The sequence below is a fragment of the Coptis chinensis genome, chromosome 6 (genome assembly GCF_015680905.1).
Source record: "Coptis chinensis isolate HL-2020 chromosome 6, ASM1568090v1, whole genome shotgun sequence".
Classification (NCBI taxonomy): Eukaryota; Viridiplantae; Streptophyta; class Magnoliopsida; order Ranunculales; family Ranunculaceae; genus Coptis; species Coptis chinensis.
Genome location: NC_141461.1, coordinates 79,743,479 through 79,764,342, shown reverse-complemented (window position 1 = coordinate 79,764,342; position 20,864 = coordinate 79,743,479). Strand labels below are relative to the sequence as shown.

Sequence of the window (20,864 nt, the reverse complement as noted above, 5' to 3'; positions counted from 1 at the left end):
GTTGTTGACATTGTTTCATTTAGTTCGATAAAATTTGTGGCCAATTAAATACAAATTAAATACAAATTGACATTATCATGACCGAATCAGAAATTTACATTTAGCAAAAAACAAACGATGACATTCCAAGCTTTAACTTATAAACATCTAAGAAATTCCACATTGAAATTTGTTTTTCTTCTTCTAGATAGGATGAATGATCATCTGATCTCTCTTAGAACCATCGTATTTATTTATAAAACATACTCATCGTGCACACGAAACTATTGTTCAAAAGATGTCATATAAAAATAAGGACAAAAAGGCTTCAAAATGAGCAAAAGACAGTAGTAGTAAGATTAACGTTGAACTGCAGAGTACTTGCTACTGTAGCTACATTTGTAATACGTGGACAGGTTAAAGTACAGAAGGCAAAACCAGTATATGCACCATCTGTCTTTCTCTTTCAATCAATAAAAACTTCTCACACTGCTCCTCTTCACAGAGAGCTACATAACATAAACCCAACATTGGTTGTAACCCTTTTCATTGGTTTTGATATCATCGCCCATCTTCTTTGATATTCACTCCCAACCCAAAACAACCAAAAAAAAAGGACCCCATCTTTGTTTTCACCCCTCCTCTGTTTCATGGCTTTGTTCTACTTCTTCCTTTGTTTGTTTGTTTCTTCTATAACTATTACTCAAAGATCTTAAACACCATTTTCTACTAAAATTTGCTTTCTTTTTTGTTTTTGTTTTTTGTTTTTAGTTTTTTAAAAAAAAAAAAAAATGGCCAATGCATCTACTTTAATGTCTCCTTCTTCTTCTATTCATAGTATTAAACAAAGAAGTAATTTTCAACACCCTTTTCGATCTGGGTATTACTCTTTTGGTGGTAAAATTAGTAAAAGACTATTTCTTTGTACTGCTGTTCAAACTACACCCATTGCTTCTCCCTCTGAATCTCGCATACCAAGGTATTGAAACATTTTCTTTATATTTGGTTAATTTTCTTGTTTCTTTGAGAGTGGGCATTTGATTGGTGGAAGTCTGTTTTGGTTTTGAATTTTTGATGTAAATGTCGATTTATGATAGTGTAGATTACAAATGAGTTATGATGAATGTAGAATATGGGAATGGGCTTCGAAGTTATTAAATGGTTAGAAAAGATCAAGAGATAGATATGGTCGAATTGGGCACAGTTGAGGAGGTTATGGACATATACTGTGTTTGGTTTGTGGAATCCGATAGTCGTGGAAACCTATGGAGTGATTGAGAACGTAGCAGAAAAGAAATAAGGAGGAAATCTGTAACATGTTGAGTGAATTCAATTCGTATTTAAATTTGTAGCCAAAGTGAAGAAGTGCCTGCGGATCACTTACAATAACACAATGAATGAAGATGTTCACTAAGTATTCCCCCAGTGAATAATATTGGCATGTGTTAGTCAGTTATATAAGGTATTCTTGGTGGTGCACGAATTGAGGAGGATTACAATAGTGCCTAGTTGTGTGCTGTCTCGATGTTTTGCATTTATCATCTTTTTACTTTGAGTAGCAAATTTTATATTGTAGACTATAATATGGAAGCACTCTCGTTTTTTGCCTTGTTGGTAAGGGGATTGGGATAACAGCAAAAAGAGCATCTCTTGCGAAAGTATGCGTAAATTGATGTTTACATTTTATTGCTGTGTATGCAGACATTATAGTCAAGGGTTCAAGCTGATTGGGTGTGGCTCAGCAGTGCCAAAACTGAAAATATCCAATGATGATCTAGCACAGATTGTTGATACTAATGATGAGTGGATAGCTGTTCGCACTGGGATTCGTAATCGGCGAGTTCTTTCAGGTAGCTTCTTCATGGATTCATATTGTTTCATCTTTTAATCTTTTTTGGTAACAAGTTTTTCGGGTACATTTGATTAGTTTTTTGTGAAATGTCTTCTTGGAAGCAAATTTATTTATTTGTTTTATTTACATTTACAAGTATTGAATTGTGTTCAGTTGGTATTTGCAGGGAAAGACAGCTTGACAGATTTGGCTGTCGACGCAGCAAAGCAAGCTCTTCAAATGGCTCAAGTAGATGTTGATGATGTGGACTTAATTCTTATGTGCACATCTACTCCAGAGGATCTTTTTGGTAGTGCTCCACAGGTAAAATTGTCCTTCTTAGCTTCATAAATGTCCATATTACATGGAGGCATGGAGCAAGATTAACATAGAGACAAAATTAATGCTGGGATGTCTATAATGTAGTGGATTGGAGGGTGTGCATGTTGCAATAGAATTCATATTTATCGACACAGTTTTCTTTACCATAAATAGGTGTTTTTTTAATTGTTATAATTATTATCATTATCTTTTTCTATTGAAGCAACGTGTCACTTTCATTTTCAGAAAATGTACAACCACGTCGATTTGAGGCGAGTTGTTTTTTCAAGTTTCTCTGGTTGGAAATGCAGACAGTGATTTATTTTATTTTATTTTTGGAGGGGGTGGGTCTTTGTTATGCATATCACTTTTTCTTTCAATATCATCGTTGGACCTTGGTCTCTGCTGTAAATGCCCCATCAATCTAAATTGATCTCCTTTTTTCTACCTACTAGGAGAAGATGTGCATTGCACAATATACATTTTTCACTGAACAATAGAATCTGTCTTTATTCAAGCAGTTTAGCATTATTCTTTAGACATTTCAGTATTTGATTTCCCACTACTAGTGAATAAGGTGGGAAACAGGTTTTTCACTCTCCCATGATGAAAGAACGGCAAGTCATGATAATGCATATTTTCCAAAATAGTTTGTGTATGAGAACTGTTCGCTTTTGACCACACAGTACTATTGATGGGCTTTATAAGATGTTATGTTTTCCGCAACTTTTGTTATCTCTTTGGTTGAGTGACACCGCGGCGGAATGGTTTTCATTTAGCTTTTTACTGTTGCTGCTCAGACCCTGTACCTCTTTGTTCTGTATAAAATGTCAAACCTTGTAGCTGCCATTAAGAACTCGAATGATTTCCTGAATACTTATGGAAATGTATACCTTGTTTTTGTTGTACTAAGCTTGAATTGTAGACTATTTGCCATGCTAGTACATATGCTAGTTTTGGAATTGTCAGATGATGGCATGAAAATTGAGCATCATCTTTATTTATTTATTATATTTTATTTCTCCTCAGTGTGGAAACTAACAGAACTCTTATTCTGAATAACTTTTCTTTCCTTTCTTTTTTTATCAAGATGATTTTTCTTCAGCAAACGTGATGTAGAACATTAGTACATTGCTGTCATGTTATGGGTGTGAGCCCTTTCGTGGAGTCTAAGCCCATGGTTCGAGTCCATTAGTTAGTTGGACACATGTCGTGTTCCTATTGGTTTATGCTTTCTAGGTTTACTTTAAATAACGGGCTTATAATTAGGGTTTCAGTAGTTGTGTTTATGTGTGTGATTTGTGATTGAGAGATTCAATAAAAGAGTGATTTTTAGGTCGTCTTTTAATTGTGTTTCAATTAAAGTGTAGATTTAATTAAACTGAAGCTTCCGCCAGTAAGATCTACATTATTTTGGTATCGGAGCAGATTAATTCCAGGGGTTACTGTTCACCGAAAACACTGTTCACCATATTACTGTTCACTCGGTTACTGTTCTCATCGCGAATCCAATTTCGCGAATCCAATTTTATTCTTATAGATTAAGATATGTCTAAAACGTCAGAGATGAAGAATTCATGGATTCATATTAACCCCTAGAGTTCGGGTTGCTCGATTAGAAGAGTTGAAAGAAACGTTAATGCAAAACAAGTTTGATCGATTAGAAGAAGCAACTAGTCGACTGAGGGAGACTATGGTAGAGCTTTTGCAGCCCAAACCCCCCATCGTTGGTGGAGCTTCTATAGCCTAACGTAAAACACCGGTTGTTATCGATGACAACAAAAAGAAGAAAGGAACTTCTGAAGCCGTTGTGTTGTGTCTTGAGTGTGATTACAAATGCCATCAGCAGCAGTGCTCACCACGATGGGCTTGTGACAAACAGGTCCAAGGAAGCCCACACACAAATTCTTTTGGGATGGCTTTTAGTGAACATCAATTAGTTGCTGGAACGCTAATGCAACATTCTGGATTTGGGCCTCCTATATCGCATGGATCAGTACTCTTCGACAGCCGTTGTGGATCCTTTTCTGCCCAATATTGAGACATTTTCTCTAAGGCAAAGCAGAGAAATATAGTGCACATTTGTGACATCGTGGTGCATTATTCCCTTTGTGAGTAGATACAAAGCCAAAACTCGAGGTCGAATTTCTCCGAACCCCAAGAGGGTGATGTATACAAGAATGAAGAGTTTTTGCATATTGGTGGGTTTTCATGTCAACAAGCTTGTGGACAAGCTTCTTCAACATGGGGAGAGTGATGTAGAACATTAGTACATTGCTGTCATGTTATGGGCGTGAGCCCCTTCGTGGAGTCCAAGCCCATGGTTCGAGTCCATTAGTTAGTTGGACACATGTCGTGTTCCTATTGGTTTATGCTTTTTAGGTTTACTTTAAATAACGGGCTTGTAGTTAGGGTTTCAGTAGTTGTGTTTATGTGTGTGATTTGTGATTGAGAGATTCAATAAAAGAGTGATTTTTAGGTCGTCTTTTAATTTTGTTTCAATTAAAGTGTAGATTCAATTAAACTGAAGCTTCCGCCAGTAAGATCTACATTAAAACGTCTCTTTTTGATTTTACGAAACCTCTTGTTAGGCGGTGTAGTCTACTATTTAATTTGTAGTAATATTACTCTGGATATGTTCTCACCTTGACATGTTATTCAAATATCAGATCCAGAAAGCCCTTGGCTGTAAGAAAAATCCGTTGGCTTATGACATTACAGCTGCATGTAGTGGTTTTGTGTTGGGTCTAGTATCGGCTGCGTGTCATATAAGAGGTGATTAATCGTCAAGTACATGGTAGATGGTTTATTTGTTTATTTCTCATCATTTTACTGAAGTTGTATGTTCCAAATTACAGGAGGGGGGTTCAAAAATGTACTGGTGATTGGTGCCGATTGTCTTTCTCGATACGTCGATTGGACTGACAGAGGGACCTGTATTCTCTTTGGTGACGCTGCTGGTGCTGTGTTAGTACAGGTACTTGGATCTGTTTTAGTTTTCAAAGATAACTTCTGTAGGTATGTAATTGGAATGATTTTTACACACATAAATGGTTGACTTGGCCTTTCAGGTTTGTCTTAATATTGTTAGAACGAGTGTAGATGTGCCATTTTCCGGAAAGTCCCCTTTTATTCTACTCCAATTAAGTATATAAAATTCTCTAGTGTTATTGGTGTCTTTTTCCTGCTAATAGACGTGCTACTTCACAATGGGAACAGTCTGATTGGCTTGATGCGAGTTGTTAAGATATAATTTGGTTTTTCACTTGCAATATGTATGCGTGATTAGTTGACTTGGGTCCCTCCTTGGGAGATGCTGTGTATTCCTATTTTTTGGCTTTGCAAACTTTCCACATGAGGTTGTATGAACCTCTCACTCCACATCATTAAAAAAAAATGGAAGAACAAGAAGCTATATTTTTTCCTTCCTCTCAAGATCAACTCAACTTTTTTACGACGTTGAAAGGAAGTTTGCCTTGGAACCTTGTGATGATCTCAAAACCGCACCTTTTCCTGGTTACGGCATTCTGGGATATTTGTGTCTTTTGTTAAGAAAGAATACCACTCTTTTATTGTTCTTTTTAACAAAAATTGCACTTTATTATTAAATCATTGTATGACATTCCTATCAATATGATGTATTTATCTAGATTGGTCTCTTGCATTGCAGCTTTGCATTATGATGCATTCATATTTGCTACTAGTGGCGTTTCTTCCTAAGGAATAAGTAATTTATGTAAATTGTAAAACAAAAATTCAAAAGATGTATCAAATATGATTTTCCACTTGGAAGAGGGGAATCAATTCACATGTTCTTTCCTTGAAAATGAACTTGCTTTGGACATTTTAGCTTCCAACAGTTGCAGATTGGATTTTCATTCACTCCGATTTTTGTAGGATTACAAGTTACAAAATTCTCCACCTCTTAGAGGTTATAATCTTAACGCTTTTGAAATGTCCTTGATACTTGGATTTCACCGGCTCTTTACTTTTGCAGGCTTGTGATGGGCACGAAGATGGGTTGTTTGGTTTTGACGTGCATAGTGATGGGGATGGCCAAAAGTATGTCTTCCATTGCTTTTCAGATTCCTACATTTCTTCCTTTACCCTTCTCACCGTTTGCTACGTGTTGCCTTTTACAAAAGAACTGACACACACAGTTTGCCAACTATTTATGCAGACACCTAAATGCCCCAATGAAAGAAGAAACATCTAATGAAAGAAAAGTGAAATTTGGTTCCAACGGTTCAGTAGTAGAATTCCCTCCAAGACCCTCATCATACTCTTGCATCCAGATGAATGGAAAAGAAGTCTTCCGTTTTGCAGTTAAGTCTGTGCCACAGTCAATTGAGTTTTCCCTGGAAAAGGCAGGACTTTCAAGTTCTGACATAGATTGGTTACTTCTTCATCAGGTATGTATAGTTTCAGCCCCTAAACAAATGTTGATATGGTCCCTGAAAATAATGAATTGGAAAAATGTCTCTGGACATTGTAAACGTAGAGGAGATGGGGTGCATATCTTTCAATTTGTTTTCTGTTTTCGATAGGTCTGTTTATTCATTTGACCCATCACATTGTTCATAATGTGAAGAACTTGGCTGGAGCTAAACGTAGAGGAGATGGGGTGCATATCTTTCAATTTGTTTTCTGTTTTCGATAGGTCTGTTTATTCATTTGACCCATCACATTGTTCATAATGTGAAGAACTTGGCTGGAGCTACTCTTAAAGTATTTGATTTGTGGGATTATTCCACATTATCTTTAGAGTAATCGTAGGCTTAGGTAGATGATATCAGTGGAAACTTTTACACACTCAAGAGCTCTAGTCTCTGCTAAACTATCCCGCTCTCCCCTACTTACAAAAACTTCCCCACACAATTTCAAATGGCAGTGGTAAAAAGTTTCCAGAAAATCCCCACCCAGATTTACCTATTAAAAAGGAAGTTTCCGATGGAAAATGAAACCGGCTATACAGTTTGAACATCATATTATCCAGTTAGACCGATTTCCACCACATGGATCTTGGTGGAAATGCAGAATGGTAGACAGTGATTCCTGCATGTATGCCATTTTCAACCGATCCTTCATATACCTGAATAGAGTCTCCATATAAATGATTTGATTTCTGATTTTCAGTTAATACGCCAAATAAACAGTGAGAATGGTCTGATGATGCAGGCAAACCAGAGGATCATCGATGCCGTTGCAACCCGTTTACAACTCCCACCAGAAAGGATTATATCAAATTTGGCTAATTACGGTAACACCAGTGCAGCATCGATTCCCTTGGCACTGGATGAAGCAGTTAGAAGCGGGAAGGTGCAGGCAGGTCATACAATTGCTACTGCAGGTTTTGGTGCTGGCCTTACATGGGCTTCTGCAATATTGAGATGGGGATGAGACCTTGGGATTCACCTAGTCATCATAAAGGGTACAAGCTTAAAGTGGAAAAGAAAGATAATTGAAACTAGAGTCCTCGAATGTCAATTCTCGTTGTGATTTGTATTGAGATCTTGAGGAGCGATCTATTCAGCTTCTCTCTTTTTGTTTTTCGGATTTGTAACTCTTTTTTGACTTTAAACAATCTAGTAGTTCCATTCTTTTTGCCCCCAGTCCGCATTCCTAGCTTGTTCTCAACATTTCATTGCTTGTCAAAAATCTACATCACTGTAGCCAATGTATACCCTGAAAATAGAAATAGAATGAGCACTTTATATCCCAAGTCCTAACCCAAACTCCAAACATAATAAAAGACCCCTTGGTTATTTACTGGAAGTTACACAAACCATTTTTGTATGTTTTCCACGTGGCAGCCAAAGACAATTTACTTTGGAATAATTGAAAAGGAAAGCAAAGTATCGAGGCCTCCTCTAAAAGACTCTCCATTCATTTAAAAAAAGAAAACCCTCTTCTAATAATAAGTTGTTGTGTCCTCGTTTCTCTACTTCAGATCTGGTCTTTGGATTGCCGACTATAAAAATTATTATTATTTTGATGACTCCTCTCACTCTAAATAAATAAAAAGTCTTCAAAATCAGAAGACCACTCTTGAACACTTCTTCGGACTAACACTCAAATCTTTAAAGGTAATAATTCATTTTATTTTTATTTTTTAATTACAATACTAATAACAATTCTGTTCTGTTTTAGTTTCTGCATCATACGTTGTTGGATATAATGGCTGATCAGCCTTTATCTAGTATTGTGAAAGAAACATCATCTAAGCAACGCCGAGGACTCTTTTCTCGAATATTCAATGGACTCTTTCGTAAACGCGGAGACGATTTTGAAAAGAGGTTGCAACATATTTCCAAGGAAGAAGCATCTGTGCTTGCAAGGATGAAGAAGAGGTCTCAAAGATGGCGATGGATGGCTAGGAATCTCATTTTGTTTTCTCTTCTTCTCGAAGTGAGTCTTCCTAGTTAAAACTTTAAGTATTTGTTCAAGATAAGAATTACAAGGTTAGTCGATGGGGAGGGAATAATAAGGATGTAGAGGACTCTTTATGGACAAGTTGGGTTAGGGACGGATGGATTGTCTCGGGCTTCGTTCTTGAGAGTTCATAACTTGGAGAAAAGAAAGTATATTGTGGATCTTCGTACCGTTTACTTACATAGTTCCATATAGGGCATTATGTCGGAATTGGGGTGTAAGTGATTATGACTTTGATCATATGGATTATCTTCTTTTGGTCAAAAGATAGGAGGACAAATGGACCCATCGAGGAGCATTGTATATTTGTATTCATTAGGCAGTGTGTAGGGGTGGAATGATAATTTTGTAGCGTAAGATTGTCATGGTTTCATCATCCTTTGATACTTATTCTTTTCTTCTGTTGTTGTAAAGTTGGTTCTGTCATGGTGAATTCTTTTGTTCGATGACTTAACTCAATAGAATGCAAACAATTGGTGGGGGATGGTTATGGACAACCTGACCTTTGTCCCTTCTGCAATTTCACGAAAAAAGATGTGGAAAACGTTATTTCATGGTCGTTTTAATCTAGCATTTGTGAGATCTTTGTTTCCATTTTGCTGTAATTTATTCAAGTTTTTCAATTGCTCTTGCATTAGTATACTATGTCATGTACCCTCGGGTTTCTCATTATTGAAGTTTAATTTTATTGATGAGAAAAAACAACAACAACAATGTTTCTCTATTTTACAGAAGTTTCTTTTTAAAGGAGCAAACAAATGAAAACAAAACTACAGTAGAAAAGAAAATAAAAGTTGAAGATAATTTCTCCCTTGGCATCACTCTGTATCTTATCAATGTTTCTCAACCATTTTAATTTGTCAAGCTTTCGTGTAGCAGATTACTGAGCCACTGGTATTTTCAGATTGTTGCAGTGGGTTATGCCATCATGACAACAAGATCATTGGATTTGAACTGGAAAATGAGGGCACTTCGAGTTCTTCCTATGTTTCTTTTGCCTGGTCTATCTTCACTGATTTATTTCACACATATAAGCTTCATTAGAATGTGTAAGTCTCTTAAACCCTTCTTTATGTTTTCATGCGTTCTCTTACTGGTAAATGTCTTCAACATGCTTGTACTGTATATTGTTTTTTGTTTTATCGGTTTTTCTCATGTCATGGGCTGCAGAAATAGAAATCAGAAAAGATAATTATAATTATAATCTCTTGCGATCGCCAAGGGTCACAGTGTCACAGTCCCTAATTAAGATGGTGGTTTGTAATGTCAATGACAATAAGAAAGAACAAAAACTGGGTTCTGCTCCAAGCGGCTTGTTGTGAGCCAGTTTCACAGGATTCCGCACTTTAATGGACTCACATCCATGCCAGTGATGCTGATACTGAGCCAATGGGATCATTATTTTTGGGCTAAAATCACTAAAAGCATGAAATAATGGATGGACCTACTCACATATCAAGTATGAACCAACATGAATAGCACAGGATTAAATATTAAGTAACTATTTACCACCGGTTTGCTGGTGGGGGGTTGACTGCATTTTACAATTTTTTGATTTGATGATTTCAGAAAATTGCAATGAGGCTTAAGCCTTAAAGGTGCCTCGCACCTTCTTGGGTTTTGGCGCACCGAGGCTTTAACCTCAGCAGTATTATGTGAGGCTTACGAGTTACATCTCACTAGACTGAGGCTTGTGCCTTGAGGGCTAAGCTTTGAGGTGCTCAAAGCTTTAGCCTCACTGGAGCAAGGGTTGACCCTGGGCAGTTAAATCGCTACTCGGTCGCTACTCGGTGGAGGTGCGAGTAGCGAGTAGGTCTACTCGGTCGGGGATTAATCGGGATTACTTTCGGGCGATTTTTAAACCCGCTCTTTCCTGGCTACTTCGATGGAGGAGGCGAAAGTAGCGAAGTAGGTCTACTCGGTCGGGATTAATCGGGATTACTCGAGATGTCTTAATTTTTATATGTTTATATGTAGCATGTACATGATTTGGGCAATGTGGCATACAACATGGGGTACAAATTTTTGCTATCAATATGCTATAGAAATGTTGACATTGTCCATAGTTATTTGACCACTAAAGTTTCAAGTCCAATATCATTGTTTTTTCAATCTTTTCTTTTCTTTAACTTGTCATAGTTACAAATGCAAAACATGGGTCGACATTTTTTTTTTATTTTTTTTATATTAAGTTGTCATCAAGTATTCAAGTGGGTTCTCAAAAATCATAATACACCACATAGTGTTCACTGAACATATTTTGTGAAGATTATCGGGAAAAAAAAATCGATGTTTTGCATTTGTAAAGAGTGGAGAGTCGAGACTGGAGAGGAGAAGAGAGTGGAGAGTGGGCGAGTGGCAGACTGGAGAGGAGAAGAGAAAGAAAGAAAAAAAAAACGTAGAGAAGAAGAGACTGGAGAGAGTGAGAGACAGAGAGAAAAAGAGAAAAAGAAAAAAAGAAAGTGGAGAAAAAGAAAAAAACGTACTTGGAATTGGAGCTTGTTTTCACGGCTGGAATTGGAGAGAGGCTAGAGAAGAGGCTGGAATTGGAGCTTGTTTTCGCGGCTGGAGAAAAACCCTAATTTGATTTCGCAATTAGAAAAAAGAAAAATCTCGGTTTTCTTTTATATACCGATTTATGGTGAGTAACTCACCCGATTCCGATTCCTCATAAATCGGCAACTCGGCTGATTACTCAGCGATTTTTGGACCCCAATCACTTACGGGGAGTAATTGATTGGTCGGGTCGGCTAGGTACCGAGTAGCGATTCCCCACCGAGTACTCGCCGAGTACTCACTGATTTAATAGCACAGGGTTGACCCCATCTGAGAACAAAACCATTTGGCTTTTTGTTTTTAATTTTTGGTATGTTTTAAAAATTTACCCCCAATAACTTGCTTAAAGGTTGAACGGACGATTATATGATGTTTTGGCCATCAAAACTTCTTATTGTAATAGAAATTTAATACTTCCATTCTCCAGCCTTGTTTCCCCATCTCCATCATTCTCATCCTACAAAGCTCAAATCTCATCCAATTTTGATTCAACAGTCTTCTAGAGACGAATCTTCTTTGATTATATCAAGAAACTAAAATTTACTCTTTATGAGTTGCCTTTAGTATTATTTTTTTCACGAGCACATGACCTCGCCTGCCACAAGATAAAACCTATAGCTTAATACTTTTTTTATTTTGTTTTAGTAATTCCATTGAAATAGCATATTGTTTCTCATTGTTTCTAGATGTTTTTATTGAGGCTGTTTTTTTTATTATTTATTTATTTTTCTCAAACCACTTCATAAAGTTTGGTAGAAGTAGGTAATCACAACCTAATTGTTGATAACGATGAGTGTAACTACTCTGGACGTATTCAAAGGTGTAGACGTGTTTTCCGTTTCCGTTTGTATTTCATATTAGGCTTTAGTTTGTCAACATATTTTTGCATGTTGTACATACTGTTAATGTCATAAATGATGCTCGCCACTTTAGGATTCTCACATGAAACTGTTTTTTTGTTGTTGTTGTTGAAAATGAAGCTAGGGTTAGGCATTCATTAGTTACAATCTAGTATGCTACCTTCCAGTTGCCCCCCTTTTTTACATTAAGATAAGATTTTTATATATAGAGGTCTAAGTACACATAGTTAACCTCAAAGTTACTACCTAGTGAAGCTAGCTGATCAGTGACACCATTGGTCTCCGTATAGACATGGACTAAGGAAATAACATCAAAATTGTTACATAGTTAGTCACATGGTCCCTGTGCGGAACATGACTAAGTTTAAACAATGCCATTGGGGGTGGGGGGTGGGGATCGTGTGCTCCTTCTTATTGTTACAGTTAGCTGCAGCCTGCAGACATGAAATTTGAGGCCTTCACCTTTTTCCTGCAACAGAAATGATTGCATCCCTGTATTCCCTCTCTAACAGCTTGAGGTTCATGGGTAAGTACTGTGCTTTTAGTGTTATTTCCAGCGGAGGCTAGCAGAATTTTACCTCTACGGACTCTTATAACTCCCCTACACCAGCACAGGTGTTTCCCAAAGCGCCATTAGAGTTCAACTTATTTTTTTTATCTTGGCACAAGTATAGGAGTTTGTATTGTAAGCTGAACATTTAGACCTAACCTGGTGAGCATTGTGTCCCCGTCAATTCTTGTAGTGTTTCTTGTAGATAAAGTTTTGTGTCACTAGTAAATCTCTCCTTTAGTATACCAGATGGACAAGTTGCATTCTTGAATTTTCTATTGTTCCTCTCTGGTCCAAATATAGTGTACTACTGAACAAACATATGCTTGGTAGATTTATGACGTTTCAGATTTTCCTTCACACATCTAAAGATGCATTATTATTCCTTCTAGAAAGTTTACCCTCCATAGTGACGCCAATAGTGTGACTGGAGCTTTTTTGACCATTCATGAATCGTGTTTTTTTAAAGTGAAATAAATTAAGAAGTGAGGTAGGTTGAGGAGGCCTATGAGTAACAGAAAAGCGACAATACAGGTCTTAAAAACTCTGGAGCATCCAACTCAAAATCAATTAGCAATAGTTGAGCAGCCCCAGGAATGTATTTACTATTATGAAACACTTTAACTATCCCAAGTGGGGACTGAACTAAACATCTCAGCACACCCCCTAACGTGTGGCGGTTCTTGAACCTAACATGCCGACCAACATGATTGGGTGTTTTGGAGTACACGGATAGGATATTCATTTGGTTGAGTGTGTTTACATTGTGAAAATACACATCTTTCAGACTTTTTTTAAAGCCTTTGTCTGTCTTTGCAGTAATGGAGATACACACATAGTTTTCGATGTTAGGAGTTCCCCGGTCTAAAAGACGTGGGAGAATCTTATATCTTACCTTCTTGTTGTGCAGGTGATCGCAAAGACCAGAAAACACTTGAAAGATTGCGTGCTGAAAGGCAGGAAAAAATTGACGAGCTCAAGGAAAGGACCAATTACTACACTACACAACAGCTCATTCAGGTAGTGGACATCTATAAATCGTTTTGAAAGAAAAAAATAAAACAGATCTATGCGTGCCCATACCACCAATGAATTAGTATTACTATGTGTGTGGTGTACCATGGATCCTAACAATGATGAACTACTACTAGTCTTTCCCAGTCGTGTTACAAATTGTATCTGATTCACATTGCAGAGATATGACCCTGATCCAGCCGCAAAGGCAGCTGCAGCAAGTGTTCTGGCGTCGAAGTTGGGTATAGATTCAGGCTTGAAAGTTTATCTTGGTGAGGAATCCGTGCCCAATAATCCAATAGGCAAAAGCAATGACTCCGAGTTTGTGCAATCTAAAGGCCTTAGGAATAGGAAGCAATCTCACCACAGATCAAGCAGTACAGGAAGTGGTATGCTACCACAGTCCATGGAGGAAGCACCTACTGAGATGGGGTTCAATGGTGTTGAGACTCCACATAATCGAAGTGTAGTTGTTGAACACCATCCCACATCGACTGTGCATGATGGGGGTTGGATTGCCAGAATTGCTGCATTACTTGTTGGTGAGGACCCTACACAATCTTACGCACTCATATGTGGCAGCTGCCACATGCATAATGGTGAGAAGATTTTCTATTCACGGTCATCAGACTCTTCGATGTTTACCATATATATGTGAATAGGTTATGTTCCTTTGGTTTGCTGACTTGCTATGATTGATCTGAGTCCTTATATAATAACTTATTTTGTAAATAAGTTGATTTGTAATTATGTTACTTGTGTGCAGGGCTGGCCAGAAAAGAAGATTTTCCCTTCATTACTTACTATTGTCCGCACTGCCATGCTCTGAATTGCTCACAACAAGTGCAGGAGCATGCTCCCGGTTCCAGCCCCACCAGCATGTCAGGAAGCCCGAGCGGTGGTGTTGTTGGTAGCACTTTAAAAGAAGACATACTCTCTAATGCAAACTTAGGACCTGTTGTAGAAACAGCACAGATTGAGGAGAAAGTTTCTGCAGAGCCAGTTAATTAAAGGCGAGCTTTTACACATTACAACTTACAATTAAAGAGTGTTTCTGCTATTCAGTTATAAGTTTTATATTGTGTTCTTGCAAGTAAATACTATTTTGGGTCAGGAATAGAACATTTTACTATTTTGTATTGTTTGTCAACAGAAGTGTGTTTTGCCCGCTGGCCCCGTGATTTGTACATAGTGTGTGCATGAGTTTGGTGCAACTGTAACTACAGAAGTGTTAACCAATACAAATTGGGCATTCAAAGGGTAAAGTGTTTTTCCTTCTGGAAACAGAAAGAGGTTGTGATAGAACCTGCGGATCAGAAATGGTATAGGATGTGAAATTTATAGCCACCGCTTTGGTGACAAGTATGAAGTTAGTGGTGTGGTTTGGACTGTAGTTTATGTTTTTCCATCCAGCAAAGTTTTCCTCTTGGAGGAAACAATAATTTTGTGCTTGAATCCAGATTTGATTTTCTTGTCTATGAGAAAGATTTTACCTTTCATTTTTACTTCTCCTTTTCCCAAGTGCATTAGCTGTCATTAAAGTTAATCTGTCTTGTGATGCAAATATTGTTACTCAAGAAAAACTTGCCTTTGTGAAAAGGATCAGGCGTTTGAAAACCTGTAGTTCAACTAATCCTGTTGAACACGAGGGAAAACAATAGATTATTATCTGCTTGAATGAGGTTGCGTGGTAGACGGCAATTCCAAATTGAATAGATGAGTAGACATTATTAACACGGTACGGTCTGAGCCGGCTGGTTGTGCATGGGGTTTAAATTTCTTCACCTGGTAGACTTTGTGTTGGGTGGTACAGCGGTGCAGCAGCTCTTTCTGCGATTTAAATTGCCGCACCTAGAAATGTTATGTATGGCTGTTGGGGTTCATGGGCCTGTTTAATCTGGACAACGTACTTTAATAAGGTGGTATGTGCTGGATTCTAGTCGTTTTAATACTGCCAATAATAGTTTAGGACTTCAGGCAAATTTTCCTGGACTATTTCTTGAACCTATATAAAGCAGGTAGTTTGTCTCTGACCACTGCAAAGATACTGATTCCAGTTCCAGTTGTCACACCATGGAAATGGTTGAAGGACTCAGAGCAGGAAAGAAGTCTCTCAAAGCAATAATAACAAAAAAGAGAAGCATACGTGGAAGGCTATTTGAAGAAGAAGAAGAAAAACAACATAAAGATGAGTATACTGAAGAACAACCATTAAGTCCAACTGCTCGTTTGTTTCATGAACCTCATTTCAATTGCTTTATAATTGCTATTATGGGTTCAAAGACAAAGATCAACCTTGAACTTGTTAAAGTTGGTTTAGCAAAAACTCTTATTAAGCACCCTCGTTTCTCAAGCATACTGGTAAGAGAGTTTGCATGTAGTATAATCTTTCATATTTTTGTCTTAGGTTGTTAATTGTTTATTATTCCTGCTTATAGTTTGCATACAAGATCAGAAACAGGAACATATACGGTGTAGTACTGATTTTTTTTAAAAAAAAATCTGTGGGTGAGAATCCTTTCACTGTCGTATATTCTTAGCTAATTACTGGTACAGTAATGGAAATTTTCAAATCTTGAAGGTGCGGTCACACCCCTGGCACCATGCCACCATCCTGTGTTCCATAACCTTGCATAGAGTCCTGAATACTTTTAGCATAGTCTTGGAATTTATCTTAAGGAGTTATACATAATGTTGGAGTTTATATAGTATTAAAAAAGAATATACTAAAACTCACATTTTTGTTTAGAAATCGAAAATAAAAACTGAACTAGTTCTCCTGTGGTAGCATTTGGGCTGTAGAAAAGATGTTTTCAGATGGATTATTAGCTGTTTTTGCCATAGGTGTTCATGAGAGAAAAACTTCAGATTCCTTTTTTAATTTTTTTTTTCTTTCAAGAATGAGAAATAAGTTGTGTACTTGTTTTTGAAATTTAAAATTAAAGGACATCAAGAGAGTAAAAAGAAAATTTTGACAAAATAATCATTTTTAATTTTGTTTAATAGAATAGATTCACTAGTTTTAAGCTGAGTTACGGATTCACAGTTTGGCCATGAGCATGTGTAGAGTTTTCAGTCAGCTGAAATCTAGTCTGCATGCACAACCACTAATCACAAAGGTCGCAGTTAGCTTGAAAGCATGACATGCCTGTTGTCGACGTGGCACGTGTACCTAATGTACTTGACAGTTAACTAACTAAATGAAGTTCTAGTTCTAGAGTTTTAATTGTGTATGAGTGTGCCTTTCTTACAAAATCATGTATGTAGGTACACCACAAAAGTGAAAAGCAGGGTGAGCAGATCATGAAATGGGTTCCAACATTGGTGAACCTAGATAAACACATACACATACCGGATGTGGATCAAAACATGGAGTCGCCTGATAAGTTTGTGGAAGACTACATTTCTAATCTCACAAAAACAACTATGGACATGTCGGGGCCGCTCTGGGACCTCCATCTCCTCAATGTGACAATCACTAATGCTGAGGCAGTAGGCGTTTTCCGAATCCACCATTCACTTGGTGATGGTGTATCTCTCATGTCTCTTCTCCTTGCTTGTACTCGACAAACTTCTAATCCAAATGCATTGCCATCTATCCCAAGGAAGAATGTAGTAATTAGGAAAAAGCCTAATAGGTTGTGGCGGCTTTTAAAGGCGATATGGATGATGTGGGTGATTTTTCAACTCATGTGGAATACTTTCATGGATATGGTTGTATTTATGTGTACATCGATTTTTTTGAAAGATACTGAGACACCTTTCAAGGGTGCACCAGGAGTTGAGCTCACTCCTAAGCGAATTGTTCATCGGACAGTCAGCCTTGATGATATTAAACTGGTGAAAAATGCCATGAACATGGTGAGTTAACAAAAGACGAAAAATCAAATCTCATGATTTTTTTATTTTACATTTACTGAATTATCTTCTTAACAAGAATTGTTGTTCGTTTGTCTTTAGACAATAAATGATGTGGTGCTGGGTGTCACGGCTGCTGGTCTCTCTCGTTATCTCAACAGGAGATACGGTATGTTATTTCACTTTTCAAAAACTGTACCTACAATTAAAGCGTTAAAACAAAGGTTAATGAAATACATTGTTCGAGGGGATTTCTAAGTTGATCATCAGATGAATGTAATAATGCCCCTTTGAGTATAAGGATTCATTATGGGTGAGGTGAGAGTTGGAAATTGATAGATTACAAGAAGGTAGAGCAGCATTGCAAGAATATGGGATGACATAAGCAGAGGAATGTAGGGTCTTTTGAAAGTGCATTTACAGAAACAAAAGGCCCACAAAGAGTCAAAGTAGCAAGCAAAACAATCACACATATCGCACACTCTCACCTTTTAACAACCTTAATATGTTTCACAGAATCTTCCTGTAAATAAAACTAAAATTGTTATGTTACAACCATATTTACACCAAGTCACTTTTAATGCTGATAAGGTTTGTTATAGGATGTTGATAGGAAAATGAGATTTGCTCAGGCCACCTTGGTGCATTTGTTAGTTTGCAGTATTCTTAACACATTTTTGTATTCTTCAGGTGAGGGAAAGAAAGATAAAGGGTCAACACAGAAGAAAAATAACCTGCGAAAGTATATTCGTCTCAGAGCAACTCTTCTTGTTAATATTCGTCCATCTGTCGGGATCCAGGTGAGCTTGTAAACCATTGGAAATGTGAATTTGTTATACAGTATTTTATTTTGTCTTTAGTCTTGTGTAATATATAAACTACAGGCTTTGGCTGACATGATGGACAAGGGTAAATCAGATGCAAAGTGGGGCAACTGGATGGGTTATGTACTCCTTCCTTTCAACATTGGCTTACGAGATGATCCATTGGATTATGTTCGTGAAGCGAAAGCCATTATTGATCGAAAAAAACTCTCTCTTGAAGCTATCTACACATTTTCATGTGGTTCTTTCATAGTGAACTCCTTGGGCACAAAGGTCTAGTAGTTTTTGTTACTCAAGTTTCTAGTGTTCTATATCTAGATATCTTTGGTACTTTATATTTGAAAAGAAAATCGGAAGGCTAATAACCAGCCCCGCTCAAAGGTGCACTGATGCCACTGAATCTATAATGCATGCTATGTCAACTGTCACCAATTTCTTGTACATACACGTGGATTGCATATTTTCTTTTTTGTTGAGTAGATATACTAGATCTGTATGCCAACGGTTAAAATGGACTTGACATGCCAGGGTTGGCATCATTTCAACTCATTAAAGAGTGCTTACTGGCATTCCTCATATCTTGTAGTTGATATTCAGGCTTCTTAATTCCTATTCGTATAAATTATTCCTACAGGCTGCATCTGCTCTATCAAATAAAATTCTTGCAAACACAACGATGTCCTTCTCAAATATTGTTGGACCACTCGAGGAGATCAGTTTCTATGGGCATCCCATGGTTTACCTTGCCCCCAGTGTTTATGGGCATCCACATGTAAGTGTTCTTCAGACGAAATAGTTTATGTCACGGTACGTCGATCACTTGAACATTAACTGAATCTGAACCAATATGAAGTGATTTTTTCCAATGTTTGGTCATCAATATATATATCATAGAAGGTCTATACAGCCCAAGATGATGGTATAATCAATCACATATTACTCTCATTGGTAACCTGCATATGCTTAACTGGGATCTCGTAATATTTAGTTTGGTTTGGATCAATTTTTTTGGTTATTGACTTAACTTGTTTCATCTTGAGTTGTCGGTTCCACTAGTGTTGTTTAGGAACTAATCTTAATCTTCATATGACAGCGATATATCCAACTTTTTTGCTGATTTTAAATGCTACATCTCTTTCAAGCTATTTCTGCTTAGTTGACATAATAGAACAACTTTTTTTCTGCATATAATCCGATGGTAGAAATTAAAAAAGAACTTGGCCCGCTCAGAAGCCACTATTTAGTGATTCCCTTGAATCATCTTGGATAGAATTGAAGTTGTTTATCTGACAAAGTTCTTTTCTGAACCAAGGGCTGGCCTCCATTGAATCATGCCTAAGAATCCAACTTTCTACATTTTCTATTAGCGGAGAAAGTTGGACTGTGCTATGATTGATTGAAGTGACACATGGTTCTTAAAGAAACCATCATCAGCATGTCTGTTATATGATTGTAGAAAGATTGTCTGATATTAATGTCGGTGGAGGCGACGATTTTTATTTGTGACTGTTACTTCCAACAATAATATTGCATTAGCCAAGGTTTTCACGAACCAAAACCTTCCTTTGGTCTTGTCACTGGTCCCTTGGCAAAAATACACTCATTTACTGGAAGTGGGGTCAAAATATTATGTTTTGCATGGATCAAGTATCAGCCACTTAAAGATGAATTCTGGCAGGGATTAACTATTCATTTACAAAGTTACTTGGACAAGATGACCATCGTTCTCACAGTTGACGAGAAATGCGTTCCAGATCCTCATCAACTCTGCGACGATTTAGAAGAATCTCTAAAGCTAATCAAAGGCACGATTTTAGCAGGACGAAGTTGAAAATGTAAGTATATGTATATGCAAATAGTAGACCGGCATGAAGGCTAAGAGATTTATTATGGTTTGAATAATGTGCAACAACTCACTAGTGCTATTGGCTTTAGCTCTGGTATAAGCTTTCTTCACCAGTACAAATGTTTCCTTTTATTTTAAAGAATCCTTTTTGTGGTTGATAATCATAATCCCTACATATAGGGAAAAGCAATTTTTCAAGACTTTCACTTTACCTTTAGGTACAGTTGAATACATAGACAGTTTAAAAATTATGAATCGAGAATTTTTTTAGAACTTTAAGAAGCATATAATCTGCCTGTTTGGACTAGAAATTCCCAAACACAGTTAGGGTTGTGAAGAGTGGATTGATTGACCAAAAGAAATGAGACTGAACCTTAGAAGGTTGCTTTACATTACCCGATCCAGAAAGCGGGGATCAAAGTCCAGTTTTTGTTTGCGTAGTTCTGAAAGTGAGAGCAGACTCTTATAAGAAAGATTCGGATCCCAAGATCCGGATCCCACTCTAACCCCTAAATCTTTGAAGATTTTGGTTTATCTTCTTTTTTCCTTCTCTGTCCCCGTTGACCAGACTGTGCCTATTTTCTTTCTTAAACCTATGCCAGATGCACTTGTAAATATTTGGATCTGGACCAAGTCCGGAATCATGTTGGGTTGAATCCAGAATGTTGGGCCAGAGTCCGGAAAGGTGATGAGCCGGATCCGAGTCTGGAAACACACCGAAGGTGGGGCCCAAACATCACTTGTGCCAGATGCACCTGTAAATATTTGGATCTGGACCAAGTCCGGAATCATG

At 37.4% G+C, this 20,864-nt stretch overlaps 3 protein-coding genes across 4 annotated transcripts; all 3 read left to right on the top strand.

Annotated features, from left to right (window-relative positions):
* Positions 1 to 340: 340 nt before the first annotated feature.
* On the top strand, positions 341 to 7,743 carry LOC147494709 (3-ketoacyl-acyl carrier protein synthase III). Its single transcript, XM_086569209.1, has 8 exons — positions 341 to 958; positions 1,681 to 1,829; positions 1,998 to 2,134; positions 4,801 to 4,906; positions 4,990 to 5,108; positions 6,129 to 6,193; positions 6,312 to 6,543; positions 7,310 to 7,743. The coding sequence occupies exons 1-8, from the start codon at positions 771 to 773 to the stop codon at positions 7,529 to 7,531; spliced, it is 1,218 nt and encodes a 405-aa protein (XP_086425335.1). The 5' UTR covers positions 341 to 770; the 3' UTR covers positions 7,532 to 7,743.
* A 253-nt stretch (positions 7,744 to 7,996) lies between these two features.
* On the top strand, positions 7,997 to 15,048 carry LOC147494708 (uncharacterized protein At2g24330-like). 2 transcript variants are annotated; one of them, XM_086569211.1, is made up of 7 exons: positions 7,999 to 8,217; positions 8,282 to 8,539; positions 9,468 to 9,612; positions 13,440 to 13,549; positions 13,725 to 14,142; positions 14,310 to 14,556; positions 14,697 to 15,048. In XM_086569211.1, exons 2-6 carry the CDS (start codon positions 8,309 to 8,311, stop codon positions 14,552 to 14,554), a joined length of 1,149 nt encoding a protein of 382 aa, XP_086425337.1. In that variant the 5' UTR covers positions 7,999 to 8,217; positions 8,282 to 8,308; the 3' UTR covers positions 14,555 to 14,556; positions 14,697 to 15,048. The 2 variants fall into 2 exon arrangements, with proteins under 2 accessions (XP_086425336.1, XP_086425337.1); XM_086569210.1 differs by having other exon boundaries at positions 7,997 to 8,217; positions 14,310 to 15,048.
* A 437-nt stretch (positions 15,049 to 15,485) lies between these two features.
* Positions 15,486 to 20,269, top strand: LOC147494707 (wax ester synthase/diacylglycerol acyltransferase 11-like). The gene is made up of 7 exons (XM_086569207.1): positions 15,486 to 15,904; positions 16,811 to 17,404; positions 17,504 to 17,570; positions 18,092 to 18,201; positions 18,286 to 18,498; positions 18,860 to 18,997; positions 19,904 to 20,269. Exons 1-7 carry the CDS (start codon positions 15,617 to 15,619, stop codon positions 20,054 to 20,056), a joined length of 1,563 nt encoding a protein of 520 aa, XP_086425333.1. The 5' UTR covers positions 15,486 to 15,616; the 3' UTR covers positions 20,057 to 20,269.
* The last annotated feature ends 595 nt before the right edge of the window (positions 20,270 to 20,864 follow it).